Source organism: Rhinopithecus roxellana, chromosome 11 (genome assembly GCF_007565055.1).
Source record: "Rhinopithecus roxellana isolate Shanxi Qingling chromosome 11, ASM756505v1, whole genome shotgun sequence".
NCBI classification, from domain to species: Eukaryota; Metazoa; Chordata; class Mammalia; order Primates; family Cercopithecidae; genus Rhinopithecus; species Rhinopithecus roxellana.
Genome location: NC_044559.1, coordinates 117,250,536 through 117,269,292, shown reverse-complemented (window position 1 = coordinate 117,269,292; position 18,757 = coordinate 117,250,536). Strand labels below are relative to the sequence as shown.

Sequence of the window (18,757 nt, the reverse complement as noted above, 5' to 3'; positions counted from 1 at the left end):
AAAAAAAAAAAAAAAAAAAAAAGTTTCAGGTAATTAAGTTAATTATTTAGCTAGTTTTGTTGATGTATTTTTTTGATAATATGGAGAGGGGACGGAAGGAAAGAAAACCAAGTTTTGACTGAATGTATTTCCTTAAATAAAAATTTATTTAAGTGTTCAGAGAAAATAATTGCTTGTTATTTATCCTAAGAAATTATTCTTGCCGGGCGCGGTGGCTCAAGCCTGTAATCCCAGCACTTTGGGAGGCCGAGGCGGGCGGATCACGAGGTCAGGAGATCGAGACCATCCTGGCTAACACGGTGAAACCCCGTCTCTACTAAAAATACAAAAAAAAACTAGCCGGGCGCGGTGGCGGGCGCCTGTAGTCCCAGCTACTCGGAGGCTGAGGCGGGAGAACGGCGGGAACCCGGGAGGCGGAGCTTGCAGTGAGCCGAGATCCCGCCACTGCACTCCAGCCTGGGCGACAGAGCGAGACTCCGTCTCAAAAAAAAAAAAAAAAAAAAAAAAAAAGAAATTATTCTTCGCCGGCCGGGCGCAGTGGCTCACGCCTGTAATCCCACCACTTTGGGAGGCCGAGGTGGGTGGATCACTAGGTCAGATCGAGACCATCCTGGCTAACATGGTGAAACCCCGTCTCTACCAAAAATACAAAAAAATTAGCTGGGCGTGGTGGCAGGCACCTGTAGTCCCAGCTGCTGGGGAGGATGAGGCAGGAAAATGGCGTGAACCTGGGAGGCGGAGCTTGCAGTGAGCCGAGATCGTACCACTGCACTCCAGCCTGGGTGACAGAGCGAGACTCTGTCTCAAAAAAAAAAAAAAAAAAGAAATTATTCTTCAAAAGTGAAGAGGAAATAAACACTTTCTCAAACAAAAATTGAGGGAATCTACTGCAAGTACACCTGCCTTGCAAGCAATGTTAGAAGAACTTCTTCACAAAGAAGAAAAATGATTTAAGTCAGAAACTTGGATCTACATAAAGAAAAAAACAGCATTAGAGGCTGGGCAGGGTGGCTCATGCCTGTAATCCCAGCATTTTGGGAGGTCAAGGTGGGAGGGTCACTTGAGGATGGGAATTGGAGACCAGTCTGAGCAGCAGAACAGGACCTCATTTTTAAAAAAATAATTAGCTGGGCCTGGTGGCATGCACCTGTATTCCCAGCTACTGAGGAGGCTGAAGTGGGAGATTACTTGTGCCCAGGAGGTCGAGCCTGAAGTTAGCTATGATCGTACCACTGCACTCCAGCTAGGCGACAGAGCAAGATCCTATCTCTTTCTAAAAAAAAAAAAAAACAATGAGGAAGAGAATAGAGATGGAATACCTGAAGGTAAAAATAATAACTTTTATTTTTATTTTTCTTCTTAATCTAACAGAAAATAGTTTATTCAAAATAACAGCAACAATGCATTCATTACCTATGATTTTATATATATTCTGATATTCTTATGTATGCTTCCATGTAAGTAGAATGAATGAATGCTTACTTCATTCATTTCATTCATTCTACTTACATGGAAGGAAGTAGAATGGGAGGAATTCATAATACTTTTATTTATTATAAGGTACTTGCATTACGCATGAAGTAGTACAGTGTTATCTGAAAGCAGACTCGGATTAGTTGTGAATGTATATTGAAAACTCCTGGGCAATTACTAAAAAAACAAAAAAGTTTTTCAAAAAAGTCCCAGCTACTCAGGAGGCTGAGGCAGGAGAATGGCGTGAAACTGGGAGGCGGAGCTTGCAGTGAGCCAAGATCGCGCCACTGCACTCCAGCCTGGGCACCAGAGCGAGACTCCATCTCAAAAAAAAAAAAAAAGTATAACTGATATGCTAAGGAGATAAAATGGAATCATGTAAACTGCTTAATTAAAATCACAAAAGCCAAAAGTCAAAAAAAGAGTGAAATAGAAAATGGGAACAAAGAACATGGGCTATGAATAGAAAATAGTAACAAATATGGTAGATATTAACACAAGTACATTAACAGTCACTTTACATGTCAATGGTCTACATACTATACCAATTAAGAGACAGAAATTGTCAGAGCGAATCAAAAAACAACACACAACTATATGTTGTGTATTAGAAACTGACTTTAGACATAAAAACACACAGAGATTAAAAGTAAAAGGATGAGGACAGGCACAGTGGCTTTCGCCTGTAATCCCAATACTTTGGGAGGCCGACGTGGACAGATCACTTGAGCCCGGGGTCCAAGACCAGTCTGGGCAACATGACAAAACCTCTTCTCTACAAAAAAAAAACAAAAATTAGCTGAGCATACTCAGGAGGCTGAGATGGGAGGATCACTCAAACCCGGGAGGTGGAGGTTGCGGTGAGCCAAGATTGCACCACTGCACTCCAGTCTGGGTGACAGAATGAGACCCTGTCTGGAAAAAAAAAAAATGTAAAAAGATGGAGAAAGATACATTACGCTAAAACTAGTAAAAAGAAAAAGCTATATTATTTTCAGACAGATTAGACTTCAGAGCAATTAAAGTTATCAGAGATAAAGAGGCACACTACACAGGGTTCAATTCTCCAGAAAAACAAAACAATCTTTAACAAGTATGTGCCTATCAAAAGAATGCCAAAATACATGCAGCAAAAATGGATAGAACTGCAAGGAGAAACAGAGAAGCCATTATTCCACATGGACACTTCAACATCCCTCCATCAGAAAAGAACAGGTCAGGCTGGGCATGGTGGCTCATTCCTGTAATCCCAGCACTTTCAGAAGCCAAGGCGGGTGGATCACGAGGTCAGGAATTCAAGACCAGCCTGGCCAATATGGTGAAACCTCATCTCTACTAAAAATACAAAAATTAGCCAGGTGTGGTGGCAAGGCTGAGGCAGAAGAATTGCTTGAACCCAGGAGGTGGAGGTTGCAGTGAACCGAGATCGTGCCACTGCACTCCAGCCTAGGCGTCAGAGTGAGACTCCGTCTCAAAAAAAAAAAAAAAAGAAATGGACAGGTCAGGTAGGCAGAAAATCAGAAAGGACACAGTTGAACTCAACAACACCATTAACCAACTGTGTATCATTGACAATGGACATCTATGGACTACTTCATCCAAAAACAACAGAATACACATTATTCTCAAGCTCACATGCAGCATTCACCAAGACAGACTACCTTCTGGGCCATAAAACAAACCAAGACGAAAATCTAAAAAATATAGAAATCACATAGTGATTACAATGGAATAAACTAGAAATCAGTAACAGAAAGATAGCTGGAAAACACCAAAGTATATGGAGATTAACACACTTCTAAACGAGAGTCAAAAAAAAACTTAAAAGAAATGTTAAAATATTTTGAACTAAATGAAAATACAACTTCTCAAAATTTGTGGGATGCAACAAAAGCAGTGGTTAGAGGGAAATTTATAGCATTGAATACATATTTTTAAAAAGAATCAAGATCTAAAATAAATAATCTAAGCTTCTACCTTAGGAAACTAGAAGAGCAAATTAAATCCAAACTAAGCAAGCAGAAGAAAACAAACAACAAAAATTAGAGCAGAAACCAATGAAACTGAACATAAGACCAATACAGAAAATCAGCACAACCAAAAGCTGGTTATTTTAAAAGATCGATAAAACCGATATGCTGCTAGCCAAGCTAAACTAAGGCAGAAAAAAAGAGAGAAAACACCAATTACTAACATCAGAAATCAAAGAAGGGACATCACTACAGATCCCATGGACACTGAAAAGAAAATGAAGGAATATTATGAACAACTCTATGCCCACAAAATTGATAACCTAGATGAAATGGACCAATTCCTTGAAAGACATAATCTACCGAAATACATACAAGAGATAGACAATCTAAATGGCCCACGTCTATTTAAAAAACTGAATCAATAATTAATAATCTTCTAAAACAGAAAGCACAGGCCCAGATGGGTTCACTGGTGAATTTTACCAAACATTTAAGGAAAAAATTATATTAATTCTGTGTAATCTCTTCCAGTATATAGAAGCAGAGGGGATAGTTCCTAACTCATTCTATGAGGCCAGCATTACTCTAATACCAAAACCAGACAAAAATATTACAAGAAAACTATAGGTCAATATCTCTCATGAACATAAATGCAAAAATCCCCAACAAAATGTTACAGGTAGTAAGACAGGTATGAGCAGGGCAGGAGAGGGTTCTCACCCACTAGGAATGTTGGGTGATTCAGCAATTATCACATTGCCTCTCTAAAAGTGATAAATTGGCAGCCTGCACCAGGGAGAAACAAGCTCCTAACAGTCCACAAGTGTTAACATTAAAGTGTTAATTGAATGCAGGCACCAGGGAGAAGCAAAAAAAGGGGCTCCAATAAAATCCCAGGTATCGGGTGAGTGAGTCCAGACATGTGCATTACGAGACAAAATGGCAGTATATGACCTTCCCAGGGCACTCCACCAGAAAAGGGAAGAAAGCCTCCGATAGGCATGCATCCAACTTCCTGAACACACTGTGCATGCTCACCTCCCAGGTATAAGGAGGGCACTGCGCATGCGGGCCACCCACCCTAAGGGAAGAATCATAGGAAAGGGGCCAACCTATGGAGTCCTGGGATCAAGGTTCAACACCGCACTCATTCTTCAAATCGCCCACTCAGATCTCTTCCAAGTGCACTTTCCTTTCTTTACTGCTGTAAAGCTTCTTAATAAACTTCCATGCCTGCTCTGAAACTTGCCTCAATCTCTTTTTCTGCCTTATGCCCCTCAGTTGAATTCTCTCTTTTGAGGAGGCAAGAACTGAGATTGCTGCAGACCCGTACAGACACACTGCCAATAACTCGGACACCTTCCACCGGTAACAAAAAATATCAGCAAACTGAATCCAACAATGTATAAGAAGAATTACATATGCCATGACCAGTTAAGATTCATCCCAGGTATGCAAGGCTGATTCAACATTTGGAACTGTTACCCTCCAAGAAATTAGAAGACTCTTTTCTGGGGGGCTCTATGTCAGCCCAAGACGAAAGACCTAAAGACAGTAATATTGCAGGGGGAGGATTGGAGAGGCAGAACTCCATAGCCAACGGCCCACCAGACCAACCTACAGTGAAGGTAAAAGTCAGTGAGACCTAACCACATGATGAGAACTTCCAATGTGATTTTGATTTCTCCAGTATTAGCCATGGGCAAACAAGCAAGCTATTTGGAACTATCTTTTTTTTTTTTTTTTTTGAGACGGAGTCTCGCTCTGTCACCCAGGCTGGAGTGCAGTGGTGTGATCTTGGCTCACTGCAACCTCCACCTCCTGGGTTCAAGCGATTCTCCTGCCTCAACCTCCCAAGTAGCTGGGGCTACAGGTGAGTGCCACAACGCCCAGCTAATTTTTTTGTATTTTTGGTAGAGACGGGGTTTCACCATGTTAGCCAGGATGGTCTTGATCTCTTGACCTGGTGATCCACCCACCTCGGCCTCCCAAAGTGCTGGGATTACAGGTGTGAGGGAACTATCTTCTAATGTGGAAGATAAAGAAAAAGACCAAAAAAAGAAAAAGAAAAAAGCAACTTAAGAGAAAAAGAATATAAGTAGGAGAAAAAATACTTTTAAAAAGTCATTATATTCCATAACAACAGCTGTACAGAAGCAGAGGGTAACCAGTCTTGACTGGAACACTGCAATTCAAAGAGCAGATATGCTGAAAGATAACATCACCAAGCTCCTCAACAGCAGTCTCTATTTTTTAAACAGAGATGGGTTGGGGGGAGGGTGGAAATGACTCATACCAACATTTTTATCTGTAATGGTTGCTCTTGACCATGTGATAATGAAATTCTTGCTTCCATACTCTCCCCTATGCCCTGCTGCCTAGATCAACAGAGTACACTTATTTCCTCATTTTGACCTACTACTGAGAGCGGAAGGTAGGTCATGTGAGTTTAAATGCAGAAAATAGAAAGCAGTCAACTCTGACCAAATATTTTACAGGTGTATAATACCTGCTATATATCACAGCATCACCTGCTAGTTAGTTACTACCACTGGAGAACTAAAATAAGCATCTAGTAAAGACCAAGTGGATAACCAATGGGTTATTAGCTACCTACCTAGCTACCCTAAAATCTTATAGCATAGAAGATAGCAAAAGCAGATTATTCACACAAATTAATTCCTTGCATAAGAATTAATACACAGATCCAAACAATTCGTGATCTCAATAAAGCAATTTACTTGCAGGCAATTATAAAATTTGAACACGTACTCAGTGTCAGGCCTCTGAGCCCAAGCCAAGCCATCGCATCCCCTGTGACTAGCACGCATACGCCCAGATGGCCTGAAGTAACTGAAGAATCACAAAAGAAGTGAAAATGCCCCGCCCCACCTTAACCGATGACATTCCACCACAAAAGAAGTGAAAATGGCCGGTCCTTGCCTTAAGTGATGACATTACCTTGTGAAAGTCCTTTTTTCTGGTTCATCCTGGCTCAAAAAGCTCCCCTACTGTGCACCTTGTGACTCCCACTCCTGCCCACCAGAAAACAACCCCCCTTTGACTGTAATTTTCCTTTACCTACCCAAATCCTATAAAATGGTCCCACCCTTATCTCCCTTCGCTGACTCTTTTCAAACTCAGCCCACCTGCACCCAGGTTATTAAAAAGCTTTATTGCTCACACAAAGCCTGTTTGATGGTCTCTTCACACAGACATGCATGACAATCAGCAAAATGGAATAGCCTTCCTGTCCGTGCCATACCCTACCAGAAGTAGCTTACAATCTAAGAAAGGAAGTGCAACCAGCAGATAGACTTAAATGTAAGATTGAAAGGGTTTCAAATAACGCAAAGCCCAAAGCAAACTGAAAGAAAGGTAAAGAGCCTGGAGAGAGAGAAGAGGAGAATCAGAAAGGGCTTCCTGATATATTTAGAAAATAAGAAGAGGACAGAATAATAAATTCATTTGTTTCTAATTAAGTGAATAAAGTAAAAACTAAAATCAAAACAGAAAAGAAGCATAATGAAGAATCTAGGCTGGCTGAAATACATACTACTTTGTGAAAGTTTGGAATAATAACAGAACAAAATTAAGACCTAAAATACTAGCTCAGGTATTTGTACTGCTTCAAGAAACATCAGAATGCCAAGAGTTCTAAACAAGGAAATAAAACAAGAACTGGATGTTTTTGAAAAGCATTAATCTATCACCAATATGTGAAAGTGGTTTGGAAGAGGGAAATGCAGAGAACTAGATCAAATTTACCTATCATTGTTCAAGTTTTAGTAATATATTGTAAATCCCTTGAAAACAGTAAGTTTTACTTTGGGGAATTATTTCAGTAACAATGCTCTCAGTCTAAGTGCTCAAAAAATGATAAGACTACTGATGTATCTGCAATATGGAAGCCACAAAAAGTCATAGTAGCACATTGACCTTAAATAATACCTGGTTTCATGGTTTTCAAACTTAACTTTCAAATGCAGAAACCCTCTACAATGTACTGCTAACTACTCAGAGGGCTAGCATACTTCCGATGCTAATTACCCAGCCAGCAAAGACTTCACAAGTTGAAGTCCGTAAGACTCCCTTCACTTCAAACCTCAGGCACAAGCTCTGGGATCCCCAGGCACTTCTGACCAACTGGATACAAACGGGGAGTTCCCACTATCCTTTAGGATTGATAATTCACTATAGCAACTCACATAACTCAGAAAGCACTTTATTACAATTAGAGCTTTATCATAAAAAACACAAATCCGGACCAGCCAATAGAGACATGCAGTTGTCTCTTGGTATACATGTGGGATTAGTTCCAGGACCTTCCACAGATACCAAAATGCATGGATGCTCAAGTTCCTAATATAAAATGGCATTGTATTTGCATAAAGCCTGTGGACATCCTCCCATATACTTTAAATTCTCTAGATTACTTATCATACCTAATTCAATGTAAATGTTATGTAAATAATTATACTGTATAGGGCATAATGACAAGAAAAATGTCTCTATGTGTTTGGTACTGACATCATATTTTTTCCTCTACAAGTTTTGATCCACTGTTCTTTGAATCCATGAATGCAGACCCCCAGATACAAACAATCACCTGTTTAGAGCTAGATCTGGGAGGGTCTGAAACAGAAAGCTCTGTGCTAGGAAGCTTCATCACCCTCTGAGCACATCAGTGTGTATCACCTACCAGAATGCTCAACTGAGCTTCAGTGTTCAGAGTTTTTATACTGTTTTATCAAAACAAACAACCTGTTTTACCAAAACAAACATTTAACTCTGTGAGATGAATCCACACATCACAGAGCATTTTCACAAATAGCTTGTTTCTAGTTTTTATTGTGGGATATTCAGTTTTTCAGTGTAGGTTTCAATGGACTGGGAAATGCACCTTCATGGATTCTACAATTGGGGTTTCATTATATAGGTATGATTTATGAAATAACTGACCACATAGTGGAACTCAACTTCCATGTCCCTATCCTTCCAGGAGGTCCTGTGACTCAAAGCCCAAATCCTTTCATCACATGGTTAGTCCTTCTGGAATGGCCAGCCCCCAGACTGAGTCATCTTATTAGCATAAACTAAGCTATTATCCCAGGGGCACATCATAAATAACAAAGATGCTCCTGTCACTCAGAAAATTCCAAGGATTTAGAGGCTCTCTCCTAGGAAACAAAGACTATTCAAATTATTTATCATTCAACACTCTATAAGAGAATTTTATCTTAAAAGAAACCCAATATATACAGCAAACCCAAGTGGAAGTGCTCTGATTGAGGAGTTCCAGAGCCTGCTTCCTAGGTACTCAACCCCTCTAAAGCCCAAGAATATTGAGTGAGTCATTCTGAACAATATCACTTACTTCATCTTAAAAAAGGAAAGCATGGTATTACTTTGGTCTGGTAATGCATTTTAATAATTAATTCATCATTCTTACTGACTGGTAGCCAAGTAGGCTTTTTTTTTAAGTGCATTTTTTAAAAGAACACACTTATATTCTAAAACCTGTCGCCTTATTTAAAAACATAATAGCTAAGCATATTAAAACTTATTAAAAAGTCAACAGTTTATCTGATCAAATATAAATTGCCTATCGGGCCGGGCGCGGTGGCTCAAGCCTATAATCCCAGCACTTTGGGAGGCCGAGACGGGCGGATCACGAGGTCAGGAGATCGAGACCATCCTGGCTAACACGGTGAAACCCCGTCTCTACTAAAAAATACAAAAAAAACTAGCCGGGCGAGGTGGTGGGCGCCTGTAGTCCCAGCTACTCTGGAGGCTGAGGCAGGAAAATAGCGTGAACCCGGGAGGCGGAGCTTGCAGTGAGCTGAGATCCGGCCACTGCCAGCCTGGGCGACAGAGCGAGACTCCGTCTCAAAAAAATAAATAAATAAATAAATAAATTGCCTATCATAATTGAGTGCTATCTTACAGTTCCTGAATTAATGATATACCCAGGAACACATGATACAGTTATCAGCAGATATTATGTTGAACACTCATGAACTACTTCATTACTTTCCTACACATAAATAGAATCAGCATCTGACTCAAATTTGTATGGATGGATCAGAAACACAACCCACTTTAGAAATCTAAAATTGTTCACATCATTTATTCAGGCTGCCTCAAAATCATCAAAATCAGTGGCACAATTCTTCCCAGTTATAAAAGAACAAGTATTTTTTTTCTTAATCAGAAGAATATAAACTACCTACAACATGGTTCTGTGAATAGCAAATGAAGTCAAAACTATTTATTTTCTAAGACAAAAACAAGGTTTGTGGGAAAAGGAAAAGCGACAAAAATAACAGACTTGCTTCTGAAGAATTCAAAGCTTCATAATGATCTCATTTTATCCTGAGATTATCCTTACGCTAATACTCAAAAAGAGGAGATTGAGAAATCTGCCCAGCAGTACCCAGAAAAAACACACACAGAGACTCATTTGAATTTCAATAGTCTTTTCAATAGACTGGAGAACTTTTTTCTGATAAACAGCTACTTTTGATTTTTCTCAAGTTATGACTGTCAAAGATCTGGGGAGGTGAGAAATGCTGACAGGATGACTTCGCGTCACATTTAGGCTGTGGGGAAAGGACTGTCATTCAGTCAGGCCAGAGATGTAACAGTTCATTAAAAATGGCCAATGGAAAAGTAAGTCTGAAAGACATTATCCTCTTTGCAAATCAATTCTTCAAAAATCTTTCATCTAATGTCCCTGATCCTCCTGGAAATTGTATCTGCAAAGAAAAAGCAACCTGAAGTTCTGCTAACCAGAAAAAGAAGTATCAAAAGAACAGCATGGAAGGATTTCAGGGAGGAGCGCAAAACAGAAACGATAACCTAAAAGCATTAGAAACAACAGCTTAGAGGAGAGGTAAAATAGGGACAGAAGAACCAAAGAAAAAAGTTCTTAATCCAGTGGACATCAGACGGTTAACATAACTCGTATTCTGAATTTTCACATTTCTCTCCTATGTTTTGACAGTAACTGATTGCACACCTTAGAATCCAATAGTCTCCACATCTATTTCTAACTTGATTATAAAAGGAGCTAAAACGTATCCATTGGTTACTATATTCAGGTGCTTACGCTAAGTGCTTTACATGCATCATCTCCTCAAAACAAACTTACTGAGGATTAATGAACAAAATAAGTATGTCAAGCCAGAGGATCCACATCTGAAGAGCACAGTGGCATAAAACCGGTAAGGAGTGAAATACACCTGTAAGAAAAAAGTGGAAGATGAGGCTGAAGAGTTACAAAGCCAAACGTAAGAGGCCTTACATGCCCTGCTGAAAAGTTCAAAGTACTGTGAAAGCTGTAGATTCTCTAGAATTTTGTTTGTTTGTTTGTTTTTTGTTTTATTGAGACAGAGTCTTGCTCTGTCACCCAGGCTGGAATGCAGTGGTGTGATCTTGGCTCACCGCAAGTTCCACCTCCCGGGTCCATGCCATTCTCCTGCCTCAGCCTCCCAAGTAGCTGGGACTACAGGCACCCGCCACAATGCTCGGCTCATTTTTTTGTATTTTTAGTAGAGACGGGGTTTCACTGTGTTAGCCAGGATGGTCTCGATCTCCTGACCTCATAATCTGCCCATCTTGACCTCCCAAAGTGCTGGGATTACAGGTGTGAGCCACCACGCCCAGCCCTCTGTAGAAATATTTTAAACAGAGGGGTCACGCGTAGATTTACATTTTAAAAATATCAACATCAGCCACCTGGAAAATAACTAGGGAAAAACTGGAGGCAGGGAAGAACAGCTGGAAACTACTATACTAATCTGAGAGAGTGGTGACCCAAACCTGGAATCCTTGAGGGCATATTCAGTACCAGGGTATCTGGCACAGGGTAGACAGGATACATTTGTTGTTTAGAATGTACAAAATTATAACTACAGAAGTCAAGAATTACTCCCAAGTTCTCGACTTGTATGACTAAGTAAACTAAGGTACCAACTATCAAAACAGATGAAAAGCATAATTGAGAAGAAAAATTTCAAATGGTTTTGAACATGCTGACCTTGAGATATCTGAAGCCTATTCAACTCTGGTAAAGAGTTAGAATGTCATGTGTTTTTACAAGTAATCCTCATAGCATCCACATGACGTATAATGGATATTTCTATCCCTATTTACCAAAGTAAAAAGTGAATTCAAAGGGGTCCTATACCTATCCAACTATATATTGTGCCCATTTACTAAAAGTAAATGCTGCAGGTGCAATTTAAACCCAAAGTCCAAGGTCTTTCTATCATACCACACTTCAGGAGAATGTGACACTAACATTTAAGATTCATCTGGCTTATGATTTATAAGGCTGACTGGACTAAGCAAAGCGGACTAAAAAAATGTCCAAGTATGTAGGACGTGGACTGGCCCAAAACAATCTGACTGGGAACACAAATATTCTATTATAGAAACAAAGACATATGATGATTTAGCAGAGGCAAGGAAATGATTCAAAGATGCCTCTTCGGTTTCAAGTCAAGATAACCACAACACTAATATATTACCAAACTGGCTGGGCCCGGGTGTCTCACAGCTGTAATCCCAGCACTTTGGGAGGCTGAGGCAGGCAGATCACTCAAGGCTAGGAGTTCAAGACCAGCCTGGCCAACATAACAAAACCCCATCTACATTAATGTAAAAAAGATTTAAAAACAAACAAAAATGCTAGCAAATAATGAATGAAGAGCCAGACTGGGCAAATTAACTTCAGCTTTCTGACAGATGAATTTGTTTTGGAGGGAAAAAAGAACACCAAATAGAAATACAAGACTGGCCGGGCGCGGTGGCTCAATCCTGTAATCCCAGCACTTTGGGAGGCCGAGACGGGTGGATCACGAGGTCAGGAGATCGAGATCATCCTGGCCTACACGGTGAAACCCCGTCTCTATTAAAAAATACAAAAAACTAGCCAGGCGAGATGGCAGGGGCCTGTAGTCCCAGCTACTCGGGAGGCGGAGGCAGGAGAATGGCGTAAACCCGGGAGGCGGAGCTTGCAGTGAGTCGAGATCGCGCCACTGCACTCCAGCCTGGGCGACAGAGCGAGACTCCGTCTCAAAAAAAAAAAAAAAAAAAGAAATTCAAGACTGATGTTCTAGAAAAATATCGATAATTCATTATTTGATAAATAATTATTGAGTGTTTTCTATATACCAGACACTATCCCTAAGGTATTAGGGGAAAAAAATGAAAAGTTCTCATCTTGATGGAGTTTACATTCCACACAAAAGATAATTAATCAATTAATGTCAGGTAACTAAGTACTATAAAGAAAAAAATGGAACAAAGAAACAGAGTGAGAGGGTAAAGATGCATTTTTTAAAATTTATTTATTTACTTTTTTAAAGACAGGGTCTCACTCTCTTGCCCAGCCAAGAGTGCAGTCATAGCTCACTGCAGCCTTGACCTCCCAGGCTCAACCAATCCTCTGGATTCAGCATCCCAAGTAACTGGGACTACAGGCATACCACCATGCCAGCTAATTTTTTTATTGTTTGTAGAGACAGTGTCTCATTATGTTGCCCAGACTAGTCTCCAATTCCTGGCCTCAAGGAATCCTCCTGCCTCAGCCTCCCAAAGTGTAGGGGTTACGGGTGTGAGCCACTGCACCCAGCCCAAGATGGATATTTTTTACAGAAGATTATTAGGAAAAGCCTCTCTTAGAATATGACGTTTGAACAGAGTCCTGAATGGGTGTGATGAATATCCAGACCTTCAAATACCTGGGTGACGAGTATCCCAGGCAAAGAGTACCACGTAGCTACAGAGGCAGGAATGAGCTTGGAGCGTTCAGATTCAAAACCCTGGAATTCAAGAGAGTGAGTTTGGAGAGCATAATCATATCAGACACACAGGAAGGAGCCATATTGTGAACCACAATAAAAAACTTGCATTACCCTTTAAGTAGGATAGGAAGCTACAAGAGAGCTCTGAGCAGGTGACATTATCTAACATTTTTAAAAGATCATTGACCTTTGTAAATGAGAACTGATTGTAGAGGCAAGAGTGGTAACAAAGAAGAAGGCTCGGCCGGGCGCAGTGGCTCAAGCCTGTAATCCCAGCACTTTGGGAGGCCGAGACGGGCGGATCATGAGGTCAGGAGATCGAGACCATCCTGGCTAACACGGTGAAACCCCGTCTCTACCAAAAAAATACAAAAATCTAGCCGGGCGAGGTGGCGGGCGACTGTAGTCCCAGCTACTCGGGAGGCTGAGGCAGGAGAATGGCGGGAACCCGGGAGGCGGAGCTTGCAGTGAGCTGAGATCCGGCCACTGCACTCCAGCCCTGGCGACAGAGCCAGACTCCGTCTCCAAAAAAAAAAAAAAAAAAGGAAGAAGGCTCTTGCCACTGACTATGAGAGATAACAACGACTGAAGTAAGGTAAGAATAGTGAGACACGGCAGGGCGCAGTGGCTCAAGCCTGTAATCCCAGCACTTTGGGAGGCCGAGACGGGCGGATCACGAGGTCAGGAGATCGAGACCATCCTGGCTAACACGGTGAAACCCCGTCTCTACTAAAAAATACAAAAAAAAACTAGCCGGGAGAGGTGGCGGGCGCCTGTAGTCCCAGCTACTCGGGAGGCTGAGGCAGGAGAATGGCGTAAACCTGGTAGGCGGAGCTTGCAGTGAGCTGAGATCCGGCCACTGCACTCCAGCCTGGGCGACAGAGCGAGACTCCGCCTCAAAAAAAAAAAAAAAAGAACATAAATCCAGGAGTCACCAGAATACACTAGGTATTTAAAGCTAAGAACTTGGATGAGATTCTTTTTAAAATCTTAATAAAAAGTACAGAAATTTTTCTAAGTGCTTTACAAATATTAACTCAACCTTCTCAACAACTCTCTGAGGTAAGAACTATTATTACCCTTATATTCCATATTAAAGATAAGGAAACTGAGACACAGAGTATCTAAGCAACTAGCCCAAAATCACACTGCCGGTAAGCAGCAAACCTGGGACTGAATCCAAGCAGTGTGGCCTCAGAGTCTGAATTATGAACACTAAGCTAAATTGCTTCCTAATACTCTAAGGGAAAAAAAAAAAGTGGAAGGAAAGAAGAGGCTCCGGAACTGAGCCCTAGGGCACTCAACTTTTAGAAGTTACAAAAAGGAGAAGCAAAAAAACCTAAAAGAAGCTAAGTAGAAAATAAGAAAAAGTTTAGTGTCGTGAAATCCCATGAATAAAGTACTGTATGTCAAAGAGGAATGCTTAAGAGATCAACAAACAAATGGACTAGAAAGTGACCACTGGATTTGGCAAGGTGGAAGTCACTAGAGACTTTGAAATAAAAACTTGATGAAATAAGTTATCTTTACATTGCTTCTAAATTCAACTCTTGAATTATAATGTCCAAAATGAGATTCATTTATTCCATAAATGTTTACTGAAAGTTCTTCAGCATGCCAAACACTGGTCTACAGCCAGGGATACAGCAGTGAACAAATCAAACAAAAATCCCTGTCCTCACAGAACTCACATCCTAATAACATCTTTCGGTGTTTCTTCAAGGGAAAAGCTATCACCAGCATTTTGTCTCTTTATAATAAATGTTAAATAAATCAGTCACTGAATTTCTGATTCTGCTTCAGATTAAGACTGAAGACAAATAATTTTGAAGACGTGCAAATGTATACAAGCGTTAAGTGATAAATAATTGTATCAAATGAGTTACTTTAATGTTATGACATACTTACTGGTTATGACATAGTGAAAGAAAAAAATGGTAAGTGTATTTTATACACCGTATTCCATATGTTATACTATTTAAAAATAATATAGGAGTCTACTGGAATCTGCGCAAAGATTATGTACTGGGAATCTCTGAGGGGTCTTCTCAGATAAACCTTTTGGAACATTTCAATACACAGACTGTGAGAAGAGAATTGGTTCAATACCAAAACGTGAGCAACTTTTAAAAGTAAGCTTTTCTGGAGCAAAACAATGTTGCTACATTGAAGAAGTGTACTATCTGGCAGGCTCAACTGACACATTCTCAACTCAACAAACGTTTATTAAACACCTTCTATGTAGCAACCACTCATTAAGTAGGAAAATACAGTATATATCTTTAATGCTAAGTAATTTGGTAAAGACAAAAATGCTAAAATAAGTTAGAGGATTTTGTAAGAAGGTGGAAATTAAGAGTGGACTAGTGCAGTGGTTCTCAACTGGGAGGTATTTTGTCCCTCCAGGGGGCATTTAGCAATGTCCTGAGACTTCTAAAATCATGAGTGGGGGCTGGGTGTCACTGGCATAAGGCTGAACACCCTACATTGCACAGGACAAACCCCTATGACAAAGATATTTATCTGGTCCAAACTGTCAATAACGTTGCTACTGAGAAACCCTTGGCTACAGCAATCAGGAAATAATTCAGGTATAACAAGTTGGATTCTGAGTTGGCCTTAACACATAAGGATATGTTGAAAGAGAAAAAAAAGCGTAAGCACAGGGCAAAAGCATAAAGGCAAGAAGGTGCCTGTGTTTGAACTGGGTGGTACAGGTACTAGGAACGGGTTTGACATTAAGAAATTTACCCGAATCCAATGCAAATACGTGTTCACAAAGTCAGTAGAATACAAAGGTGATTGGGTAGTTGCTAGCTAAATTATACAGAACCAAGAAAACTAGACAAAGGTACTGTAAACAGAAGAAACAAGTACTAAGAAGCTGTTTTAAGTACTTCCCCTAGAGATTCATGTAGTGAGATGTAAAACTGCTTGAGAGCAGCAACTAGGCCTTGCTCATCACCGTATCTCTTATGTCACTGAGCCACTGTGTCCTGTAGTGTGTGCTAACTGCTTATTAAATTAAATGCAATTTTCCAATTCATTAAGTATAATCGGTGATCTCCAAGGTTCCGTCCACTGCTAAGATTCAGGACACTCATTTAAGCTGGAACAAAAAAGGTAGCATCTAGTAAGTGCCTATCACATAAAGGTACTGTAGCAGGCCCTCTACACATATCATTTAATCGCAGAATGGAATGATGTATTTTCCCCTCTTTAAAGACAAGAACACTGGAACTCAAAGAATGTCTATGATTTCACTGTGAGCTGAGAAGTGGCAGAGGTAAGGATGAACCTTTTTTCTAGTCTTATATAAATCTCCAAGTTTCAGTGACATGCTCTAAGGAAGAGTTAAAAAAGCAAAATTCAACATCCACCTTTCATAATTAAAATACACACAGACATATAAAGTAACTTCATAAGGTTTTCCTTATTCACAGTAATCATTACATTCTGCCATAAGGGATTTGGAAATGGTATTTGGCTTGCTTTCATTCCGCACTTGTGTGCCAAGGTAGTTCCTACGTGTGTTCAAATTAAACCAAAATTCTCTCCCCGGAAACTCAAATTCCCATAATTATTATCTTCAAGCCAGAAAAAAAATAAAATAAAATAAAAAATAAACAAAAAGCAAACCTATTGAATTGACATAATCAGTACCTAAAACCAGTGATTCAGAAAACAACAAAAATGTAGCACTTCAGACTCTTTCCAGATTCAACAACTTCTTCCACACTTCTTTACACTTTTTTAAGTGCAGAGACCTAGCCTAAGAGAGACATCCCAAAGGCTCAGGTCCTCAATTCAGTTTCAGCTATTGCCAAGTATTTCATCTTCATTGCTCCCAACATTTTTGAGAGTCTACCCTTAACCAGAGCTCCCTCCTTCAGTTACCGTTGCAAAAAGATTTTAAAATCCTCTAAGGAACCTTACCTAAAACATTCTGCCAGTTCCAGACGCTCAACATTTATTTGTCTAGGCAAGCACTTTTGGTATAGGGTTTACCATCCTAATCTAGTCGACATACGCCTTAAACCCTTCGCTGTTCGTCCAGAAGCACAGTCCCTGCACCAGATGCTACACCAGCTGCTCCTCCCAGGCCCTTTACACCAACCCCTTCAGCAGTTCTTTGGCAACCTACGGTCCTAGCTCAAGGCCCATTTTACAGGACTGAGTCCCATTTCTTTCAAAGAGAATGCGCCAAGCCCTCGACCTCCTCCCAGCTCTGAAGGAGGGAAGCTCAGGAAAGGGGAAGAGCGAGCTCTTCCTCGGCCCTGGTCCGAGGGTCCTGAATGCAGGAAGGGGCTGGCAGAGTGAGCGTGCAGTCCGGTGAGGAATGGGCATGGAGCGGCAAAAACACTTACCAACATCCTGATCGAAGGGATTGGTGGCAAAGAGAGGCATCTCCACTGCGTGCCGAGGTGTCCGCGGGGACTCCCCCGTCGACAGCACGGGATTCAGGGCTCGACGTAGGAAGGAAGACTCCTCAGGTAAAAAGAGCGACAGAAACTGACTCTACAGGGTCCGCGACAGCTCCTCGTCTCACCCAAACCCAGCAACCACCGCAGCAGCGGCGGCGGCGGCGGCGGCGGCGGCAACAGCAATGAGCCGAGAAAGCCCCCGCACGGAGCTTGTCGGGAATCTGGGCGACCTCGGCACTGCCTGTCCCAAAGGTGCCCCGAGCCTGCCCCGTCAGTAAAGGCTGAACAGGGAGTCCCCTCTGCCTGACTCCTCTTTTAATTAGTCACACAGAAGAGTGGAATTAGTTCTTGTGTTTCCTGCTTTTCCCTTGGCTAGGAGTCTCCGGAAGACGGGGTCCTTCAGGCGTGCTCAAGCCTACTAACAACCCCCGGAGTGACTGGGAGACTCAGGAGAAAGAAAGCAGGTTGAGTTTGGGCAGAGCCGTGCCCCATTTTTCGTCTCGCTCTCTCGGTTATCATAACCTTGTATTCCCTCTGGAAGGAAATGGAAATTCCTTTGGATCATCTTCTAGGTAAACAGTTTAATTCGCTGCGTGAGGTGACAAATTTGCTCGGATGAAGTCATGGGAGCCGAACGGATTGGCCTGAATCCCAAAAGGGGAGTGTTCAGGGCGCGAGGCTCCCTCGGAGAGGCTGAGGTAACGCTGGCTCCTTCCCGGGAGTCCCTGAACGCCAGGCTTCGGAATCTGCAGACAGCTCTGCTAGTAGGGCGTTGGCACCTACTGACTAACCGTGCAGTCACTCAGCAGCTGTGATGGTTGGTGACATGCCTTTCACAGCCCAAGATAGCCTCCCTAGACTGAGCAAAAAAAGAACAAAAAAACTGGAGCTAGAAGTTGATCAGTGCGTGATTCCTAGCAACCCAAAATGTTGATTTAATTATTTTACTTTTAAGTTTAACCAACAAAAATTATTTTCTGTGTCATGGAGAAGTTTTAAGGAGGATCTACTAGAGATTTTGCATCCCACTTGGAACAAACTTAGTAAGCTCATCTTGTACGTAAATTGAAATTAT

The 18,757-nt window shown here is 41.2% G+C and overlaps 1 protein-coding gene across 4 annotated transcripts in view; it reads right to left on the bottom strand.

The window, feature by feature from the left end:
• STAM (signal transducing adaptor molecule) overlaps window positions 1–17,877 on the bottom strand; it is an 84,490-nt gene extending 66,613 nt beyond the window's left edge. For 3 of the 4 annotated variants that reach the window (XM_030940989.1, XM_030940988.1, XM_010354749.2), the window contains exon 1: window positions 17,626–17,877. In XM_030940989.1, the coding sequence (XP_030796849.1) occupies window positions 17,626–17,665 (40 nt within the window). In that variant the 5' untranslated portion in view covers window positions 17,666–17,877. The remainder of the gene's footprint in view (window positions 1–17,625) is intronic. The other variant, XM_010354750.2, reaches the window with a different exon arrangement.
• Window positions 17,878–18,757: the final 880 nt, after the last annotated feature.